This window comes from Ascidia mentula, chromosome 9, assembly GCF_947561715.1.
Source record: "Ascidia mentula chromosome 9, kaAscMent1.1, whole genome shotgun sequence".
In the NCBI taxonomy this organism is placed as follows: domain Eukaryota; kingdom Metazoa; phylum Chordata; class Ascidiacea; order Phlebobranchia; family Ascidiidae; genus Ascidia; species Ascidia mentula.
The window spans coordinates 4,759,490-4,778,531 of NC_138574.1; the positions used below are offsets into that span (position 1 = coordinate 4,759,490).

Here is a 19,042-nt window from a genome sequence, read left to right on the forward strand (position 1 = left end):
TGTGTACTTATTTTTGTGAAGTTACAACTCTTTTTTTAGGACAAAAAATATAGCCCATGTAACCTCTCCAAAATTAGTTTTTTGCACATGTTTCAATTGTAATTACAACCATTCTCAATGTGAAATCCGTTTTGTCTGCCCGCCTGCATTGAATTTTGTAGCAGTTACATTGACCATGTTGTTTGTCTGCAAGACTTATAAACCGTGAGTTATGTTCTTTTTTATGTTTGTAAAAGAGAGCCAAATTATGCCTTTTTTTGAAATCTTGAAGCTAGTTTCCTATTGAGGCTCTCAGTGATTCTACAGTCAAAACATAAACATGTCATTACAGACAATAAAATGTTTGAAATGGACCAGATTTAAAAGCAAATGGCCCACTCAATTTCCAATGAAGAAATATTTGGTATTCTGTATTTTCCTAGCTACTAAAAACCTTTACCTTTCTCCAGCTGGTCTTCAAGTTCTCTGATAGCTTCAGTATCAACTGCAATATTTTTCAACAAGTTTTCCAGGACATGTTCATTGTTTCTAATCTGGTTTGCAAGATCGCGTATTTCTTGTTCCTTGGATGACAGTTCAGATTTTGCTTGGCCCTAAAAAAACATACATAATAAAAATTTCCCGAACCATAGATAGAACTCTTCAAATATGTATATAATCTCCCAACAGTCTTTAGGTAACAAAGACTTGGTTTCTGATTTTTATATAAGAACAAGTTATATAAGAGAAAACCTAAGTTATTTGTCATTCGGCTACAATTTGAACCATACAATGAAATATAGGATCATTTCTTTTTACGTAATTCATGATAAACATGTCATAATAAAATGATACATAAATGGAGGGAGATTTTGCTTCATAATAGTTGTTTTTTTTACAAAAATTTACGATTTAAAATGAACTTTACACAATTTAAAATTATCAGTATTTAATAATTAGGACAAAGATAGTGGCTCATTTTCAGAACTTTTGGCAAAATCGTATGTCATCATTATTGTATATAAATTGCTGGTTTAGTTCCACAGCTATATAGAGCTGACCTGACTGACGTCACAGATCTAGTATTAAATAATCTCCAGACAAACCTCAATTTCAGAGACTTACGTATTCAGGACTGTTTGGATCTATAGTTTTCAAATGAGCTTTAAGTCGATCATATTCCAGTTTCGATCTCTGTGCTTCAGCTCTCTGTTGTGAAAGACCATCCTCCATTTGTTGAACTCTTTCCTTCAACTTTAAGTAAAAAAGGTACAAAATCAGGTTGACGGCATATTTTGCTAATGTTCTTAATGATAAAATGATGAGCAAGGCCAAGTTGTAAAAATTACAGACGAAAAGGTGTACATTGATTTTTTTCCGTAAGTGAAACAACATGTTCTAATGTAAAATAACTATATATTAAATGTAAACTTACAATAAACATTTTTATTTTGAGACAAACATGTTTCGCTAAACAGCAACATCAGTTGGCGGAGGAAAAAGGTTTATTTTAGAAAAAAATATTAAATGTTGGCGGAGGAAAAAGGTTTAAATAGTTACATAATATTTATGACTCAGTCCAAAAAAAAAACAGAAGAGATTGGCAGACGTTCAGGGTCACATTGTCAGCCAACCTCTTCCAGTTAAAATCTAAAGCTGAAACTCTACTAATTTTGATCCTTTAAAAATGATATTACAAACAACAGGGGTCAAATCCATTCAATTTCATCTCACCTGGTTTATTTTCTGTATCTTGGCAGCAAGTCTTTGTCTCAGTCTTTGCTTTTCATCCTCTGTGAGTCTCCTCTCAGTAGCTGCTTGTTCAAGCTTGTGAAGCTCCTGAGTTGCTTGGATCACCTGGTTTTGTGTTTCACGAAGCTCACGCTGAAGACCTGCAAGTCTCTCTGCAGCTAAAAATAAAAAATGCAAGTTTAATGTATGGAGGAATCAGGATTAACAATGTTAATAAAATAAAATTGCAGAATTTGGAAGTTTTTTTAAATGTGGTAGCTTTGGTGGTTAAAAATCAGATTACTATTACAACTGGTCTTGAAAAACTTGATGATTTCATCAAACTAAGGTGGTATAAAAATATACATAAAAATTCTGATGGAAAATGAATGCAATCCATAAACAACAAAATGTGAATACTTGACAAGAGGAGACATTGTTACCGACCATGTGGCCACAAAACTTTATCCAAACCAGAGTTCCAGACAGATTATTTGAATGGGAGCCGTTACATTAAATGCCAATATTGTTGGTTGAGTCAATATTTACCAAACACATTCACATCATGCCTTCTACCTCTACAAACTTAAGCGAACAGGATGTCTCAACAACTAATAGGGAATTGTGAAAGATTCATTCACAATGCATAAGTACACAGTAGTCTAACTGTAAGTTTAATAAATTGTTACTGATGCTGCCAGGCATATTTTATTGCTGAATACTGCCCTTCTGGCAACCTTTTTTTTTATTTACGTTTCTCAACATTTCGGCTGTTATGCAACAGCCTTCATCAGGAGGAAGTAAGTTTAATAACCACATGGATGATGAACAAAGTGTAAGGTTCAAAACATTTGAATGATAATATACTAATCAGAAGATGATAGGCTTTGACTTAATCTTATTTAATGTAAGTTTTGTTTTACTTCTTGGTACCTTCATTTAATTGTCTTTGTTTTTCGGCAAGCTGACCATCCAGTTGTCTTCTGCTTTCCCCATCAACCATTTTGCCCTGATAAATATAGGTTGAAGTTTTGTTAAGTCTTCTTGCAGAAATTTTCCATTTAGAAACATATTTTTTGTCTGGACATTTTTTGTGCAGCACTAGATTGTTTGTTGCACTTTTCACTATAAGTTGATAAATAACACCTTAAAAGATTAGTTTACTTTGAAATCCTTCACCAATACTTTAAAGTTTCTGGTAAATGCAATTAGGTAACTTTAAATGTTTTAGAATCTACTGATTTATTATCCACTAAATAATAAACAAAATCAAACTATAAGATTCTGGATTTTTTTGCAAAAAGATTATTCGTTGTTACTTGATGAGCTCCAGATGGGAGGTTTCTCTCAAAGGCCATCTCATTCCGCTTGTATCGTGATTTTCCAAGATAAGGACTGTCATCTTCATCCCCACTTCCTTGCACAGGAAACTGTCAAATATTCATAACATCATATACAAAATCTCACTTTTCTATCAATAGTAAAACGCCAACCACTTTACAACCATGCTAATTAAAACAGGTGTTTGTGAATTGAAATAGACTAAGTGTAAGGAATTTTGCACACTAAAGTCTTCTGTTATTATTGGGCACAGCAATGCTTCTCAAACATTTTTACTTGTAACAAGTTAAATTTCTTGTGACTACTCTCTTCTGAAAGTAAGATTAGGAAATTTTGTTTCCAAATGAAGATGCATTTATTTCCAAGATTCTTCCATTTAAACTTTGTTTGAAAAATACAAAAGCAAATAAAAGACTTACACCAAGGGGTTCAAACTTGGCATCAAGTTTAATAAATGCAAGTTCTTGTTCCAAGGCCAATTGCTTGTTTTGTGCTTTTTGAAGTTCCTTGGCTTTTTTCTTTAACTGCAACACAGTGATACAAAGTTTAAACTCTGTCACTTTTTCCATTTAGGCAAGGTATGGGGTTAAGTTATCAGTGTCCATGGCCAGTTTAACTTGGTATGTATAGATAATTCATTTATGTTGTAGTCTTTGGTTTGAAAAAACTACATACAAACAAACAAAAAGTACAAATTTTAACATAATTGTAGAAAAAAATGCAATTATGTGTTTTGTTGTAGGTTTAAACATATTTCACAATACAAAAACCCTGCCACTGCACAACATAGTGTTAAAGGTCTAAAAAAAACAACAATATTGGCAGCACAATGGCTTACATTTTATAATAACACCAATCATACTATCCTAGCTATGCTTTGCGTGAGTAAATCCATTCAAAAATGCCTTTACAGTGTCAAACACATAATGTACTTCCACACTCTTAACACAATAACCCAAAATAAATACAAGTTTTAAATGTCCACCATTATTAAAATTATGACCATTGGGTTATAAGTTGTACAGACCAGATCATCTTTAGAATCAAGCTCTCTCTCCAATTCATCTCGACTCTGGATAAAGCGAGTCTCTCGTTCCGTCATTTCACGCTCTCGTGATGCAAGCAACTCATTCTCCTCCATAGAGCGACTGTGCATATCTACTGTTTGGTGCAGTTGGTTTGTTGTACTTTCAAGTTCACGAGTGAGACGGTCCAACTCCTCTGTACCATAAAAATATGCAAGTAGGCATTAATCAAATAAAATTAATTGTATTTTGTAAAAAAAAACAGCCTTGCAAAGGAACAATGAACACAAGAAATAAAATGGCATGGATACCGATTAAACCATAAATTTTATTGAGTGAGGCAATAAGATTTATTTAATTTTATAAATTATTATTTAAACAACATAATTAGGAAGGTAAATGGAAAACATTAGCGTACCCAGTTACATTCCCCATGCTAAAAGGAGGTGAAATGTATTTTGTACATACTTTTTTATCATATTTAGTATGTTCTCTATTGAAAATTATACAGGTGGCATACCCAATGTTCTCTTTCAGAAGTAGAGTTGTTAAGTGCCAACAAATAGCCTAATTTTGTATGCAAACAGTTGTGTACCTTGCGAAAATCTATCTTTAGCATCTTGTCTTTCAGAAAAAGAGACCAACTGTCCATCGAGTTTGTTCAAATTTCTCAGGTGGAAAACAATGTAAAGTCGATGATGGGGTAAATCACAAACAGGATTTCCATGAATTGTGACATCAGTGAGGTCGTGTAAACTCCTTAACCTCACCACATCTGTCAACTAACACCAAAGTGTGTTTGTATAGTTTTAAAAATCCAAAAATATGTTTTTTCTTTTTTAGTTTAAAATGTTTCTTTTAAAAAAATTAGTAGTTTGGATTAAAGCAGTGATGTAAATTATATACATACAACTATTCATTCAAACCTTACAAAAAAACAGCAGCTGACTGAATTTTTGTACACATTTATTGGTCTCAAACAGAATTACTAAAACTAACAGGTCTATTTGGTCAATCAGGATATTTGAAAAGGAGAACAAAAAACAAACTTGGATTATAATAGGTTACCTTGTATTATAAGATAATTTATTGCTAGAGATGTAAGAAAAGGTTAAATAAGGCATTACAAACTAATTATACAGGTGAGAGAATTTAAAAATAACTGGACTAGTAAAGCTATTTCAAAATTATTAGACTGGAAGATTAACATACCGAGTTTATGTTATTTTGAGCGAGACCAACAGTCCTTAGGGCCCTCAGCTTCTTAGGCAACCACAATGGCACTTTCTCGATTTGATTGTTCTCCAAATTGAGCACTTGAAGGTTGACGAGCATCTCGAGACCCTCAATTTTTCTGCAGATTGATACAGGGTGTTAGGTGGTTGGTTTTGGAAGAATACAGGGTAATATACTATATATACTAGAACCTAATCCCCGGAAAAAATCCAACATTATACCTTTGTAGTCTGTGAAGGGCACAATGGCCCCATTGTATTAAACAGACACATAATTCAACAAAACATTAAAAAAATATTGTCACAACTTTACAACATAAAACAATATGGAAAATTAAATAAAAACATACCAATAACAAAGATTAACAAATATGCCTTACGTTATTCTGTTGCCAGCTAGATTTAGGGATTTTAGCTTTGTTAAATGCTCCAGTTTCTCAATCCTTTTTATGACGTTGCCACTCATGCTCAGCGATGTCAGGTTTTTTAGTACATCAAGGTGTTCAATATACTGTACATACAAGCCATGCAATTATTACACTAAATTACTGTTTACAATAAGTTGTATATATAGAATGTCAATACACAATATACGTGGTCTCACCTTAATTTTTTTGTCACCAGCTAGTGAAAAATTAATTGTCCTGATATCTTCAAGCTGATCAGTCTTAGAAAGTCGCTTAATCATATTTTCCGTAATATATCGCACAAGGTTGCGACCAGAGCCTAAAATCAAAACCATTATTATGCCACACATTTATTCCTCACAGTGTTTTTGACATCCTGTGTTACCTGCTTCATCCTGATGCTCTTGTGAGTGAGAGTTATCTGTACTGTCAAGCCTAACTGGACTGATGTTGTCAAAGCTTCTAGATGAGTATGGACTCATTGCTCCGGTTCGAAGGGGTGACATGCTGGATGCCCTCGACCTGATAAGAAATCTCGAAATAACAATATTTCGACAAAATCATTGCCGCATGTTAAAGGCCTATATCACTGATGCATTCGTAATAGTCTACGAATTTCATTAAATTTAAAATTAAGTTTTGTTCCACTGTATATTCAAATGAGATAGGCCTAAACACCACACCTTTGTGGTGTTGAAGACCTTGAAGTTCTGCTATTTCTTCGGCTGCGATATGAAGACCCCGGATTTCTTGTTGGTGAAGGAATACGACTTCCCAATGACCCCTTGGGTGTTGATGGCTGCCCTGGTCTCATATCTGTGTATTAGGTGTTTCTTTTTGTATAATAACTTATCTACTACAATGATGCTTCTTCTTGCTCAGAATCAAACAATACTGCATGTTCAATCTCTAAAACTGGGTAAATTCTGTTGCAAACAAAAACAGTCGTCAGAAAACACAAAAACCATACGAAATTGCCGACTGAGTACAGCCCACTTAATATCCGTTCAAGTCACAAAACACTTAAAATCTTTACATAAACACTTTTTTCTCACTAAACAACGGAAGCACACCAAACACAAGGTCCAATACCGGCAATGTATTTGAAAAAATTGCCGCAAATGATTTGTTTTGATTTCAAGTTAATGATATGATACGCACAAGGCACAACGACACCATGAGCACACTCGTGTAGTGATCGATCGACCGCCACGCGACATTGCCTTCGTTTAAACGGCAGTGTCGGTTTATTTGCCGTCAATTAAAAAGATTGTGTACATCCAAACCACGGCGAACAATGCTACTTGTTACAACCAGAAACAACTCCTATTCATCTTTTGAAATCCACCGCGTTACGTTCTTTCCATTGTTTTTCGTTACGCTCCGTTAGAGAACAGAGCGTGGCGGTTTGTTGTCATGCCGCTGCTCGTCGTTGCGTCACAGCGGGACGTCATCCGCTTATGCTTATGACGCAACAATACAATATGCACAGACTTGTTTTTGTCTAATATTAGGAGGGTTATGTACATTTATAGCTATGGGGCGAAAAAACAATCGGTCGTCCAAATATTTTTCAAAATATTCAGTTTTAATAAACTCAAAATTCAAGCTTGAATATTTTTGAATTAAAACTTTACCTTCAAGAGGAATCAAAACATAACAATATCCCATCTCACAAGACACTAAATTAAACGTTTACACAGGTTTCGAATGCCTCTTAAGTGTACTTAAGTAACAGCTGTTCCACCAATAGCCAACGCGAGCAAGTTCCGGACAAGTTTGTACATTGATTACGAGCGAAAGAGGGCTAATCCCGCAATTGCTTCACCAAACATTATTTTTTGCTCAAATGATAGCTTAAATTTTATTGCCGTCAAAGGACACGACACTACTACATACCATTAACATAGACATTCCGACAATTTTTGACACTATTTGAACTAAAGGCGTAAATAAAGGACTTATCATTGGCCTCCTAATCACAAAATATAATCTTTTCTGAAACTACTTAAAAGGCATATGTATGACGTTATCAGTAAATGTGAATGATAGATTTTGTTAAATGATTGAATTGATATTTTTACGCATGACCACACATTGTGACGCAATTTTCACACTTACTTGCTAAACCGTGTGAAAATAAAGCATTGAACAATTTCTGTGAAACTCCTCTGAGAAAGATCGATTTGTGGGTTTTTGAGTTATCGCGAAATTCGACGAACGTGCTGTTACCAACCGTTGCTATTATTGGGTTTGGAAGGTGAAAGTCCCTTTCTGACGGGCATGGTGTCCAGTGGCTTGATCATGGATTCGTCGCATATCGTTAGAAGAAACCCACCCGGAACAAAGCGCGAGGCAAGTTTTGTTTTCAAATGTATTATTGTCCGTTCTCGTTGTGTAACTTAGATATAACACAAACAAACCATATTTTCACTAATATTGTATATATAGAGAAAGAGTCGTGCTTTTTGTGTTGTACTGAAAGTAAATATAATAAATTACAGGACTTTTACAAATGGCCCGAGCAAAGCTTTGATGAAATGGATTCAACTCTTGTTGTGCAACAATATATACAGCAAATGATTAGAAGGGATTACACAGACATAGATGCAATTCTGAGCATTCCACCAGGTCAAGATGAAGGTGTTTGGAAATATGAACAATTGAGGTATCTTTTCATGTGATTTCTGTAACAATGGATCAAATAATTTCACAAATATCAGCATTCTTCTATTTGTGTTGTTTTTGTCTGTCTTAACTGTTATATAACAAAGAGTATAGGTCATAGCCCAGATTGGAAAGTTTTATTGGTTATTGATGCAGAGAATTTTTTTTAGCGATCGTTAATTGCACGTACAATCACAAGGTTTTTTGAATGTTGATGTATTAGTTAATTTTTATTGAGCAGATAATCAGTAAATTTTCGCAAATCAAAAAAACATCATACAAGCAAATTACAAACTGTCCAATCTGGGTCACTTACAATAGTGATGCTATGACCCAAATTGGTTTTCAATTTGTATAATCCAACTTTGTCTTGCCATTACTCAGAAAGTACAGTACTATTTGTGTCAAAATGTTTGCAACTTTTTACTATGTTGCAGTATAGCATTAGCACTTGCCATGTCTCAGAAGTGTAAATTGTATTACTAAAAATTACTAAAAATTTCTTACAGACAGTTTTGTCTGGAGCTTAATGGATTGGCTATTAAACTTCAAGCGGAATGCACACCAGATACATGCTCTCAAATGACAGCTACATCCCAATGGATATTTCTCTGTGCAGCACATAAAACACCCAAAGAGTGTCCAGCTATAGACTACACCAGACATACATTGGATGGTGCTGCATGTCTTCTAAACAGCAACAAATATTTTCCAAGCAGGTTTGTCAGTTGACTTGCATCCAAACTAATAATCTAAATTTTGTGAAAGTGTGGAATTTAAATATGTGTATCATGCCTTTCAAATATGTGTATCATGTCTATTTTTTGACCTAAAAACAACTAAAATTTATCTAACGTCACAACTAAACTTCTCACCATCTCAACAAGTGTGGCATACTGAAACATATCAGAATCCCACGGTTTGTTAAACCAATTAAGCATTAAATAATGGCTTGCTGTTTGGGTTTAGGGTGAGCATTCGTGAGTCATCTGTCTCCAAACTTGGATCTGTATGCAGGAGAGTGTACCGCATATTTTCGCATGCCTACTATCATCACAGGCATATTTATGATGAGGCAGAGGTTGGTTATGAGGAATTGTTATAATTGATTTTGCTGAGTCACCTCTGCAATGCATAAAACCTAGCTGACCCACTGATTGCGGCATTGATGCATTAAAGAGGATTGACAAGTAATGTGCGTTATAAGATTGGAACAATAGCATACCTCAGTGATTCCCAACCTTTTTGTGGTTGCGAACCACTTGGAGGTAAAACAATTTCAACGTGTACCACCAAGTTTAGTGTTACAAAGCAACCTAGGGGATGAAGTAACAAACATTTGTGATTACTTACGATTTTGTAAATTCAAACTAGATCCCCAACTTACAGAAAGGTGCTCACATACCATCAGGAATGCTGTCATGTACCACCGGTTGGGAAACACTGGCGTACCTAACTAGTTACCTCGCATGCAAAACATTATGACTGTTATATCAAAATAAAAACCTGTCCTTGTGTATGTTTTGATTTGTATCATACATTTCACAGAATGAGACATACCTGTGTAGAAGGTTCTCAGAATTCGTCATCCGTTACAACCTTATGTCACAAGACAACCTGATTGTGCGCATATTTGATGAACAATCATCCACAAATCAATCAAACAACAACTCAACTGAAGCAGAAGATGGTGCTCCAGCTATAACCATTGCAAAGAAACCCGACGCAGAGGGTAAAAGTGCACCATCAGGCATAGCAAGCTTTCTCAATCTTCCTGAAGGAGTTATTCCAGATCCGGATGATGACGATGATGATGAGGAATCGTCTGAATCTGTAGGCATTGATTTCAGTAGTGTGTCTGACGATCCCGATGATGCTGGTACTGAAATTGACGACGGATTTTCTTATGAAGAGAACAGTGTTGACTACAACACACTGAAGCCCAACAAAATGCAGGGTCAGTTTCAAAACCCTCCAGCAGCTAATGCTAACAACAATAGCAATGTGGACTTGTTAGAAGACTCTGAGGCTAGTAGCCATGATAGTACTGTTATCCACAAGGATATTACAGTGATTGAAGATGACGTTGATGCCTTATCTGCTGGAGATGTGCCTAGCACTGCCAAAGAGGAGGAAAATCAAATTTAGTGTGGTACCTGTCACAGTTACTATGTGCTCGCCTTTTATTGTACACCCTTTGCTTGGTTTTCTAATTTTCAACCTTATCTCAATTATTTTCTTTCTATATGGAATGTAGCATTTCACACAATGGGCTTGTGGAAATAATTATAGTGTTGTTTGTGCGCAGGTAATTTTTGTCATAAATGTTAGTTGTGTGCAGTTGGCTTATTTTCATGAATTGCATATATGTCTGTTTTGTATTGAAAAGTGTATTCAGTGCTGCTTTTATCATACTATCATAAGGTCCATACCAAGCAATGCTGTGCTTGGCTGTACATGCCCCCTCAAATTTCCATTTAAAACTGATTCGAACCAAGTGACCAATTGCAAGATTTTTACCCACAAATACATTCAGATTCTCTTCTACTGCGCAAGTTTTTGGTAGTGTTCTTGTATTGCTTGAAGAGTCAATATAGTATTGGTTACATACGTTGTAACTTTGTTTTTTGCTTATCTTATGGCAAGTATGCAAAGAAATGTACACCAAATTAAGTAATGCCGTATATGTAATAAAACAGACACAGTTACAACAAGAAAAAAAAACAACATTAACAGGGTGTGAATGAATATGTCACATAAATACTAACACAAACTTTTACCCTTTAAAAGAACCGTTTTTGAAAAAAATATAGGAGACAAAAGCATCAGTAGCATGGAGAAATGGCTAGGCCACTATTGTAAACCAAGCAATTACAACAAAAACTTGACACATGAAAAGAAGCAAAATAAAACTGTTAACCACGTAAAACAGCAATATTTTTGATGGTGTTTGTGAGTTACTTCCGTGCCTATCCATTATCCCTCCTAGGCCAGTTAAAAATGTGCAAATGTAATGCTGTACTTTTAACAGGACTACTCTTTTCTCAATATTAATACATTAAGCACCAGAGGTGCACTACACCCATTGCCAGCACAAATAAATTGGTAAGTAGTTAAAAATTAAAATATACCAACGAAGAGCAGCAAATGCACATAGAGGTTACTATCAGAGCAGTATATTTAACACAGAACAACCAAAAAATCATTTGGAAACAGTTAAATAGAATCAAATGAATATAACAAAAAATTACTTTACAAAGACGCTTAACATTCCACACTGGAAGGTTAATACATTGTCATTTTCAACTGTACACCAATTACTTTTAAGAAGCAACAACTTCTCAGTATAATATATGTTTCGGTAACACAATGCCACAGAAGTTTTAATCATCATACAGCATCCATGTCAGACAAAATTCAAAAATATTTTTTCACCAAATATCTTAAACACAAAAATAATACTCAGCTAATTGTGAATAAGCTTTAAGAATCTATACATACACTAAGAAATAGAAAATCGAGTCCTTTGACGCCACCACAACCACAGCTACTGGGACAGACATGTCTGTATAATAGTGAACATTACTTTATAGTGAGATTGCACTGTCACTCATCAGCTACTTAATCAATTGTCACACAAGACTTGAATGGTTGTGTCGAAGGGGCAGAAGTGAGTCTTGTTCATCTGTGTCCACAACACTCTTTTCATGTTGATTGACTTTGAAAATATTTTCTGTGGCGCCTGATTCAGTGAGCCTTTAAAGAGAAGATATCAGGTTTAGCTTCATATAAATACACCCCAGTAACTTCACCATTCAAATATTTGAGCTTTTATTTGTTGCAAAAACAAGTTAGATTATTGCAGACTCCTCTGCAATCTTACTGTATACAATTTTTTAGCAGTTTGAAATTGCAAAAATTAATTTTCTTAAAATTGTTTTTGTAATTTCGAGTTAAAAATTGGGCTTTTTGTTTTAATTTTTTTGTTCTGCTCCCCAAATGAGGTCATTAACCATAGTTTTTGAAAGAATTGAGGTAGGTGTCCCAATTGCTAACCATTTCAAGAAGTTGTGTAAAACTTTTAGTTGCTGTTAGATAAAATTAAGTGTGCTATTTTTTTGTTATGTTATTAAGTACCACATGATAAAAACAGTTTACTCACGCATGTGATTCAACTTCCTCTTCTTCTTCTTGTGGAATAGAGAGGTACGGGTTGTCACACCCAGGTCGAAACTTATAACCCGTCACAACAAAAAATATGTAAGTGCCAACTTCACTGAAGAACTGAAATGAAACCAAATGCATGTTAGTCAAATTCAGCAGTAACTCTTCCAAATAAAATCAACTCTTTCAACTTGTGATGAATACCAGCATTCATTTTGTTTGGTATATTTTTAAAGTTGCTTGTTTGTATGCAGGAATGGTAATGCAAGGACATAGTTCCTGACCTAGTACAACTAGATATTGGAGTTACCAAAAAGTGTAAAGGATAACTGTGTGTTTTATATCAATATTTTACACCTAAAAAATGGGTAAAAAGCAATATTATTCAATTGTGGGTGTACATACATGTGTCCTTAACCCTGTTTTGGATCATTAATGAATTAGCCATTGCTTACACGAAACCAGAAAAGATCAAATTACTCTTAATACAAAGAATAGAAATTCACCATTCAGTATCTAAATGATAGTTGGGTATATATCATAGTACTATTCCAAAAGAAATATTTACCAGGTGTATCCATATGAGTTGGAAGGGAAGTGTAATTTCCAGGAGATAAACAATGATACGAGTGAAGTAAAGATAACAAATAACCTGCAAAAATATTCAATAGACATTGAAATAGTACATTTTTTGGGTGGTAGATGGATATTTAGTACACCGCTTACAAAGCAATGAGCAAAATAAAAATAATATTTCCAATGACATTACTTCTGAAAACAATTTATTGGCAAGGACTTATATATTGCAATATATTGACAGATGAGCTGACAAAGCGTACAAAGTACACAAAATCAGATCGGGCCTTAATTTGGTGTGCACACTGCTATCACAATATAACAGCATACTCAAATGAACTTCGCTTTTTAGCAGTCTTGCAATTATTTTTGCACCAGGTTGATGACACACATGTTCACATGCAATTCAACCACTAACCAGAACATAAAAGTGCTGAAACAGTCGCAACTTTGCAAGGTTCATTGCTGCTTTACCATCAGTTTGTGACGCCTCCTGCAAGTGGCGCACTGACCTGCAATCAGAAGCAGATATCCACTAGTTACGCAAATACTGTAGTGCTATGATCCACTTGCAACAAAATATTTATAAAGCATCTTACAATTTCAAAGCAATATAATGACATTTGAATTTTTATTTACAGTGTTATAATGTGCATTGTATATCTTTCCCAATACAAAAGAGAATTTTTTGTGCCATTTATGTAGTGTTGAGCTAAAAGAGTGCAATATGGAATTGCCCATAAATTTACTTTGTCTCACAACTACATTACTATCAACCAACAGTTGTCTGAAAATTAAAAAAAAATGATACAAAATACATTTTCTGTGAGCTGCAGACAGATCGCCACAAAGTGGAAGTCTTTGTCTGGCTGTATGGCCAGTGAAATCGTTGACAAGAGTCACACCAAGTTGCACTGATGAGACCTTGTAGGTCAAAACAGTGGCTATCTGTCTGCAGCTCACAGAATTCATATTATTGGCTCCACTTTGCTTGTAATAACCATTTTGTTCGTTCAATTTGTAACATGATGCAATGATTTTGTTCTGTGACAATTCTAATACTGCCTAAGCTTAGCAACTTGAATATTTTAATTCCTTACCATATGACTGGGATGAGAATAGCCCCACAACACAACAAATCAAGCAGAATCATTGTGTCTTTCCACATGCCGTAAGATTTGCTATCTTCATCAGTGCCTTCTATGATGATATACGCAACATTTGCTATCACCTGTGCAATTTTGTATATATTGTGTTTTCAAAAAAGATGCTGCTTGATGATTTTTTTGTTGTGATAAAGTACATAGTTACATGGGCGTATCCAGGGGGGCGGCGTCCGAGGGGTCCGGAAGTCTTTTTTAGTGGTAACGTTGTTGTAATGACAAGCGTTTTACTTGCGTGAAAGTCAATTAGTTTAGTTGTTAAACACGTTGCCAATATTACGCATGTTGAAAACAACTGCTAGCGCTCGCTTAGGGGCAAAGAGGAATAGAAGGCCACCGCATGCAAAATAGTTTTTATTTGTATGTTTTCTTAATAACGTAAGCCCACGTTTGAACCCTTTTGGTCACAAATATATTCAAGCCTTTCTTTGAAAGTAGTAGCAATTAAACTACGGTACAAGCACTACCGCAAAAACTCGCATCGAGTGTTCCATAACGTTACGCAATTGCGCAAGCCAGAAAGCCACCGTGTATGTGACGATTTGTGCGAACACTGGCGTTCGTATTTTGCAATGCTCGACAACAATTAACCTTACTTTACACCTGAAAATCGGAGAATTCCACAAAAAATTTGGATCCCCCCTCCCTTTAAAAAATCCTGGATACGCCTATGCATAGTTACGATATATTAAATCACTAAATTTAAAAAACACATTAATATGACAACCTAATTACAGATGTACATATTGGTGATGTACCGAAGCTTCCGTTTGCCGAAGTTATTCGGCCGAATCAACGATTTTGACGATTCCGTTTCGGTCAAATAATTTGTTTTGATTCGGCCAAAACCAAACTTTTACGCTTAAGAACTACCAATATCAACAATAACGTGTGGACCCTATGGATAATTTTCAATACTATGAAAGATGTATTCGGGCACAAAAAGACAACCAAAAAACCCAAAGAATTGTAGCGCGGCTGTCTGCCTTGCAGTAAAGAGCTTCCATCAAAAGCACACGTTTCTGTGACGTCACAATTGATTCGGCTGATAACAATTGGCAAAAGTACCAAATGTTCGGTTTCGGTCCCAACCGAATTTAGATTCGGTACATCACTGGTACACATATAATCTTATTATGGCACATATATATATAGTATATATATTTCAGGTAATCCTATATATGCCTAAATTGTAACACTTCATTGGATAACTAATAAAACCGAAACTACAGTTATCATTTTCAAAACAACTTTGTTTGTAATTATTAACAACCTGCAATGGTATAACGATCATGAAGACTTTCTTCTCCCTGTCACTTAGAATGTATTTGATAAATGCCCAACCAGTTCCAATCAGAAGCAGACATATAAAGAGCAAAATGCCCTTTAACCTGAAACCCAATGGAATGTTTTAAATAATATTATTAAGCAAGTTGCTTAAGGTGATAAATTAATTAATTGGAAACTAAGCACACCATTTCAGTTACAAACTTGGTTGCCAGGTAACTTACAAGTGGACAATGTAGAATATTACAGCCCACGCCTCAGGTCTTCCATCTCTGCCAATGAAGTAATAGTCGATCTACAAATACACATGTGACTTATTTAAAAGACCACCAAGTACAATAATTGTACAATCTATGCATATGACCATGATTCAGTAAAGCATTCTGCAGAAAATATTTGATACGCATTTGATATATATTGCGAGATATATAGGACAAGAGAACTTGAGCACACTTACTGCATGGAACATAATAGAAAGTGCTTTTACGATCATCAATGTGCCCATGAGGTAATGGATTTTGAACACTTTTCCTTTAGTACCACACAGAATCATGAACCAAAACACTCCAGTCATGAAGAAAATGCATGACATAATTCCATACATGGCAGGCAAAGCAAGATCTCCGGCAGATAAGTAATTGTCCAGATTCCGTTCCTCAATATGGGCCTACCCAAAGGATGAAAAAATTTTTGTGACATTTCTTACACCACTCGAAAAATTACTGACAACAAGTCAAAATTCAATAAAACATATTCTGCAAACACAAACAGTTTGAACAATGCTAAAAACAAAAAAATATGTTGCATTATGTTCAAAATGAAGGTAAGTATACATATAGGAAGTTACATTAATCTAGTTCCAGTGCAACGTTGGAAACAGTTGGCTGACATGGTTATGTATTGTATACAAACCAAGCCAAGTTTTGCGAATAATAAATAACATGAAAGGCACTTACAGTCATTGAGATAGCAATATTTGTTTTGGATGGTTTGTGCATATCAGGAAAGTTGTGGCAGTTGTGAAAATAGAGTTCATAAAAACCCTCTTCCTCCACTGTATCAATATGCATAAAAAATGATGAAGAAAGCATAACATCTCCATTTTTTGTAGTCTGAGATGCAACTGCGAAGCTTTCTGGAAGAGGTTCTTTTTCTTCCGCTGCTCTTTTCTCTGTGAAATACATAAATTTTTTTAATTTTTAAAACTAAATCGTGCATCAGTGTTGAAACTTACTTCGAGCAGAGTTGGGCTCTGTTACATCTGGGTTGAGAGCTGCCTTTCTTGCTTTTGAATAGTGCGTTCCATTCTCAATTTTCACTGGTATGCTTCTTGCCTTGAAACTTTCAGGGCTTGTGTCAAAAGTGAGATTGTTCAAGTTAAGTCTTCGAATCTATGGGTGTAACGCAAATACAATTTGAATATATTCGAGAAATAATTAATTTCTAATTCAGAAACTCCACCAAATGGCATTTTTTAGTGAAGCATAAAAAAACACTAATGCTGATAGTGAACATGATAATCTTGAATGAATATTATCACAAAAAATTAACTTTACCTGCATGAACCATTTCTCTTGTTGTTGAAAAAATGTAAAAACCGCTCGTGGGACATCAGTTATTGCAAAATCCTTGGATGTCAAAACACATCCATGTGAATTCTCCTCTTTTTCCTTTACATCCATGTGAATATAAAAAAGAAACTACTTAAGCAAAAATAATGGTTAAATAAAGTTAAACACGTACTGTGTAAAGAATCAACTAAAAATCTAGCAATTTATTTATAAATTTAAGGTTTAAATAAATATTTGATTAATAATGCTGTATTTTTTTTCGTTTTTAACATGTTTAGCCTATATTGTCTTTTTTGGTTACCAATGTTTACACAAATATTTTGTCATTGTTCAAGTTTTAGCACAGCAGAAAACAATGTTTCTATCACAATCTATAAACTTTAAGTGTTGCAAACATTTGTCTTACAGTGTAACCTGATGCCCCACTGCTGCTAGACTTGTCCAATGTAAATCCAATCTGTTCAGATAAATATATAAGTTGTCTATCTTCAATTCAGTTAATTGCATAGTATTTTGTGTGAAGCAAATACTCACCATTTTTGCTTCCTTAGCTGCTTTTGGTATCATTAGAGATGTAATGTTCACGAAAAGAGATCCATTTTTTAAATATCCAAATGAGCTCAAGGCCACCAGGTTTCTTTGATCAACCTGAACAAAATTACCTTTACAACCTTTTCGTATCTCAAATGGTAATAGTCTTATCAAACAGCACAAACTTTGTGTTACAAGTCCAACAAATATTTTTACTCTAAAATATAAAACTAAGTTCACAATCTTACCGTGAGAGTGGCAGTATGAATTCTGGCATCCACAACCAGCAAACAAGTGCAAAACAATACAACGTTTGTTATTAGTAGATTCATTTTAAGTTAAATACCACAAAAACTTGAAATTCATATATATCAGGAAATACTGCAAAGAAACAGAAAATTACTTTTTCACAAACACACATTTAACACAAGTTCCTTCTTCACCTACGTACGATTTTACTTAAACGCGGAAATAAATACATTCGCAAAACATAAAACGTTTACAAGCCTTTAGTGAGTTCCAGTAAATGCACAAATTTAACTAATAACTAACCAACGATTGTTAAAAAATAATCTGTTCTTTTAGATTTAGAAACTGCCTCCCAACGGTCATGTTAAAATACGGAATAAAAACAACAAACGTCATCAAACATTACAGGCACACTTATTATTCTATTGTTACAACACAATGTACTACGACATATCTCATAATAATTTTGATTGACAAACCTTCGTAAAAAGTTGTAATGGAGCAACATGACTGATGTAAACATAACGGAAATCTGTTTATTACAATTTTGTTGGTCGAAACACACTCTGTCTGCAGCTCTCCAATATTATGGCTTTTTTTGCACATACAATTTGTTCTCATTCCGACTTATTTTTAAGTTCTTTTGACAATAAGCAGGAAAACAAATCAGCTTTAAAACAAAAAATTACCACATTACATTTCGAGGACGAACAACTTAATTTATATCAACCCTAATTAAGCGTGCCAAAATTAAAGACCCGCAACGGGCGATATTTGGCCCGCGGGCAGCAGTTTGTCCAGCATGTCTGTTTTAGGCTGTAATGGCCACTGGTGGGAAACAGAACCGTACAAATAGGCCCAACTGAACCGTGACCCTTTATTTCTCATTTTCATGTCTATTTTGATAGAAAGTCATTCCAGTTTATGGTCGCCAAAATAAAAATAAAAACATAGCATATTGGTGACCCAATACAAGTACAATTGCTTCGAGTTAATGGAAGAACGTGCTGGTGACGCTCCCTAAATTGCCACGATTTCGGCCTCGCGTATACAAGATTGCACTGCGAAGAATTTCCGAATGCCGAACAAAACGTTTTGACATTTTCTCTATTCAAT

The 19,042-nt window shown here is 34.7% G+C and overlaps 3 protein-coding genes across 3 annotated transcripts in view; 1 reads left to right on the forward strand and 2 right to left on the reverse strand.

The window, feature by feature from the left end:
- LOC145914701 (centriolin-like) overlaps window positions 1-6,640 on the reverse strand; it is a 28,967-nt gene extending 22,327 nt beyond the window's left edge. Inside the window, exons 1-13 of the mRNA XM_083002521.1 lie at window positions 6,402-6,640; window positions 6,104-6,240; window positions 5,916-6,037; window positions 5,692-5,822; window positions 5,289-5,430; window positions 4,672-4,858; window positions 4,079-4,272; window positions 3,471-3,575; window positions 3,030-3,140; window positions 2,644-2,719; window positions 1,714-1,889; window positions 1,105-1,233; window positions 440-593 (exon numbers count right to left, since the gene is read on the reverse strand). Coding sequence (XP_082858647.1) covers window positions 440-593; window positions 1,105-1,233; window positions 1,714-1,889; window positions 2,644-2,719; window positions 3,030-3,140; window positions 3,471-3,575; window positions 4,079-4,272; window positions 4,672-4,858; window positions 5,289-5,430; window positions 5,692-5,822; window positions 5,916-6,037; window positions 6,104-6,240; window positions 6,402-6,532 — 1,795 coding nt within the window. The 5' untranslated portion in view covers window positions 6,533-6,640. The remainder of the gene's footprint in view (window positions 1-439; window positions 594-1,104; window positions 1,234-1,713; window positions 1,890-2,643; window positions 2,720-3,029; window positions 3,141-3,470; window positions 3,576-4,078; window positions 4,273-4,671; window positions 4,859-5,288; window positions 5,431-5,691; window positions 5,823-5,915; window positions 6,038-6,103; window positions 6,241-6,401) is intronic.
- A 1,238-nt stretch (window positions 6,641-7,878) lies between these two features.
- LOC145913032 (MOB-like protein phocein) lies at window positions 7,879-10,929 on the forward strand. Its single transcript, XM_083000546.1, has 5 exons — window positions 7,879-8,073; window positions 8,223-8,386; window positions 8,895-9,104; window positions 9,355-9,466; window positions 9,934-10,929. Exons 1-5 carry the CDS (start codon window positions 8,002-8,004, stop codon window positions 10,531-10,533), a joined length of 1,158 nt encoding a protein of 385 aa, XP_082856672.1. The 5' UTR covers window positions 7,879-8,001; the 3' UTR covers window positions 10,534-10,929.
- Window positions 10,930-11,115: 186 nt separating this feature from the next.
- Window positions 11,116-18,060, reverse strand: LOC145914193 (protein GPR107-like). Its single transcript, XM_083001983.1, has 14 exons — window positions 17,926-18,060; window positions 17,681-17,794; window positions 17,553-17,603; window positions 17,132-17,245; window positions 16,810-16,966; window positions 16,532-16,746; window positions 16,033-16,242; window positions 15,800-15,870; window positions 15,562-15,679; window positions 14,226-14,356; window positions 13,544-13,637; window positions 13,118-13,201; window positions 12,548-12,669; window positions 11,116-12,141 (listed from the first exon to the last, which is right to left on the reverse strand). The coding sequence occupies exons 1-14, from the start codon at window positions 18,007-18,009 to the stop codon at window positions 12,018-12,020; spliced, it is 1,689 nt and encodes a 562-aa protein (XP_082858109.1). The 5' UTR covers window positions 18,010-18,060; the 3' UTR covers window positions 11,116-12,017.
- Window positions 18,061-19,042: the final 982 nt, after the last annotated feature.

What these genes read in the sequence shown, in the direction of transcription:
- LOC145914193 (XM_083001983.1), bottom strand. Translation starts at nt 18,009, where the DNA reads ATGAATCTACTAATAACAAACGTTGTATTGTTTTGCACTTGTTTGCTG. An exon ending in AAGAGAAATGGTTCATGCAG is followed by an intron (nt 16,967 to 17,131) that starts GTAAAGTTAATT and finishes TTACACCCATAG; the next exon opens with ATTCGAAGACTTAACTTGAA. An exon ending in ATTCTCATCCCAGTCATATG is followed by an intron (nt 13,638 to 14,225) that starts GTAAGGAATTAA and finishes TTCTGATTGCAG; the next exon opens with GTCAGTGCGCCACTTGCAGG.
- LOC145913032 (XM_083000546.1), top strand. Translation starts at nt 8,002, where the DNA reads ATGGTGTCCAGTGGCTTGATCATGGATTCGTCGCATATCGTTAGAAGA. An exon ending in TGGAAATATGAACAATTGAG is followed by an intron (nt 8,387 to 8,894) that starts GTATCTTTTCAT and finishes AATTTCTTACAG; the next exon opens with ACAGTTTTGTCTGGAGCTTA. An exon ending in AACAAATATTTTCCAAGCAG is followed by an intron (nt 9,105 to 9,354) that starts GTTTGTCAGTTG and finishes GTTTGGGTTTAG; the next exon opens with GGTGAGCATTCGTGAGTCAT.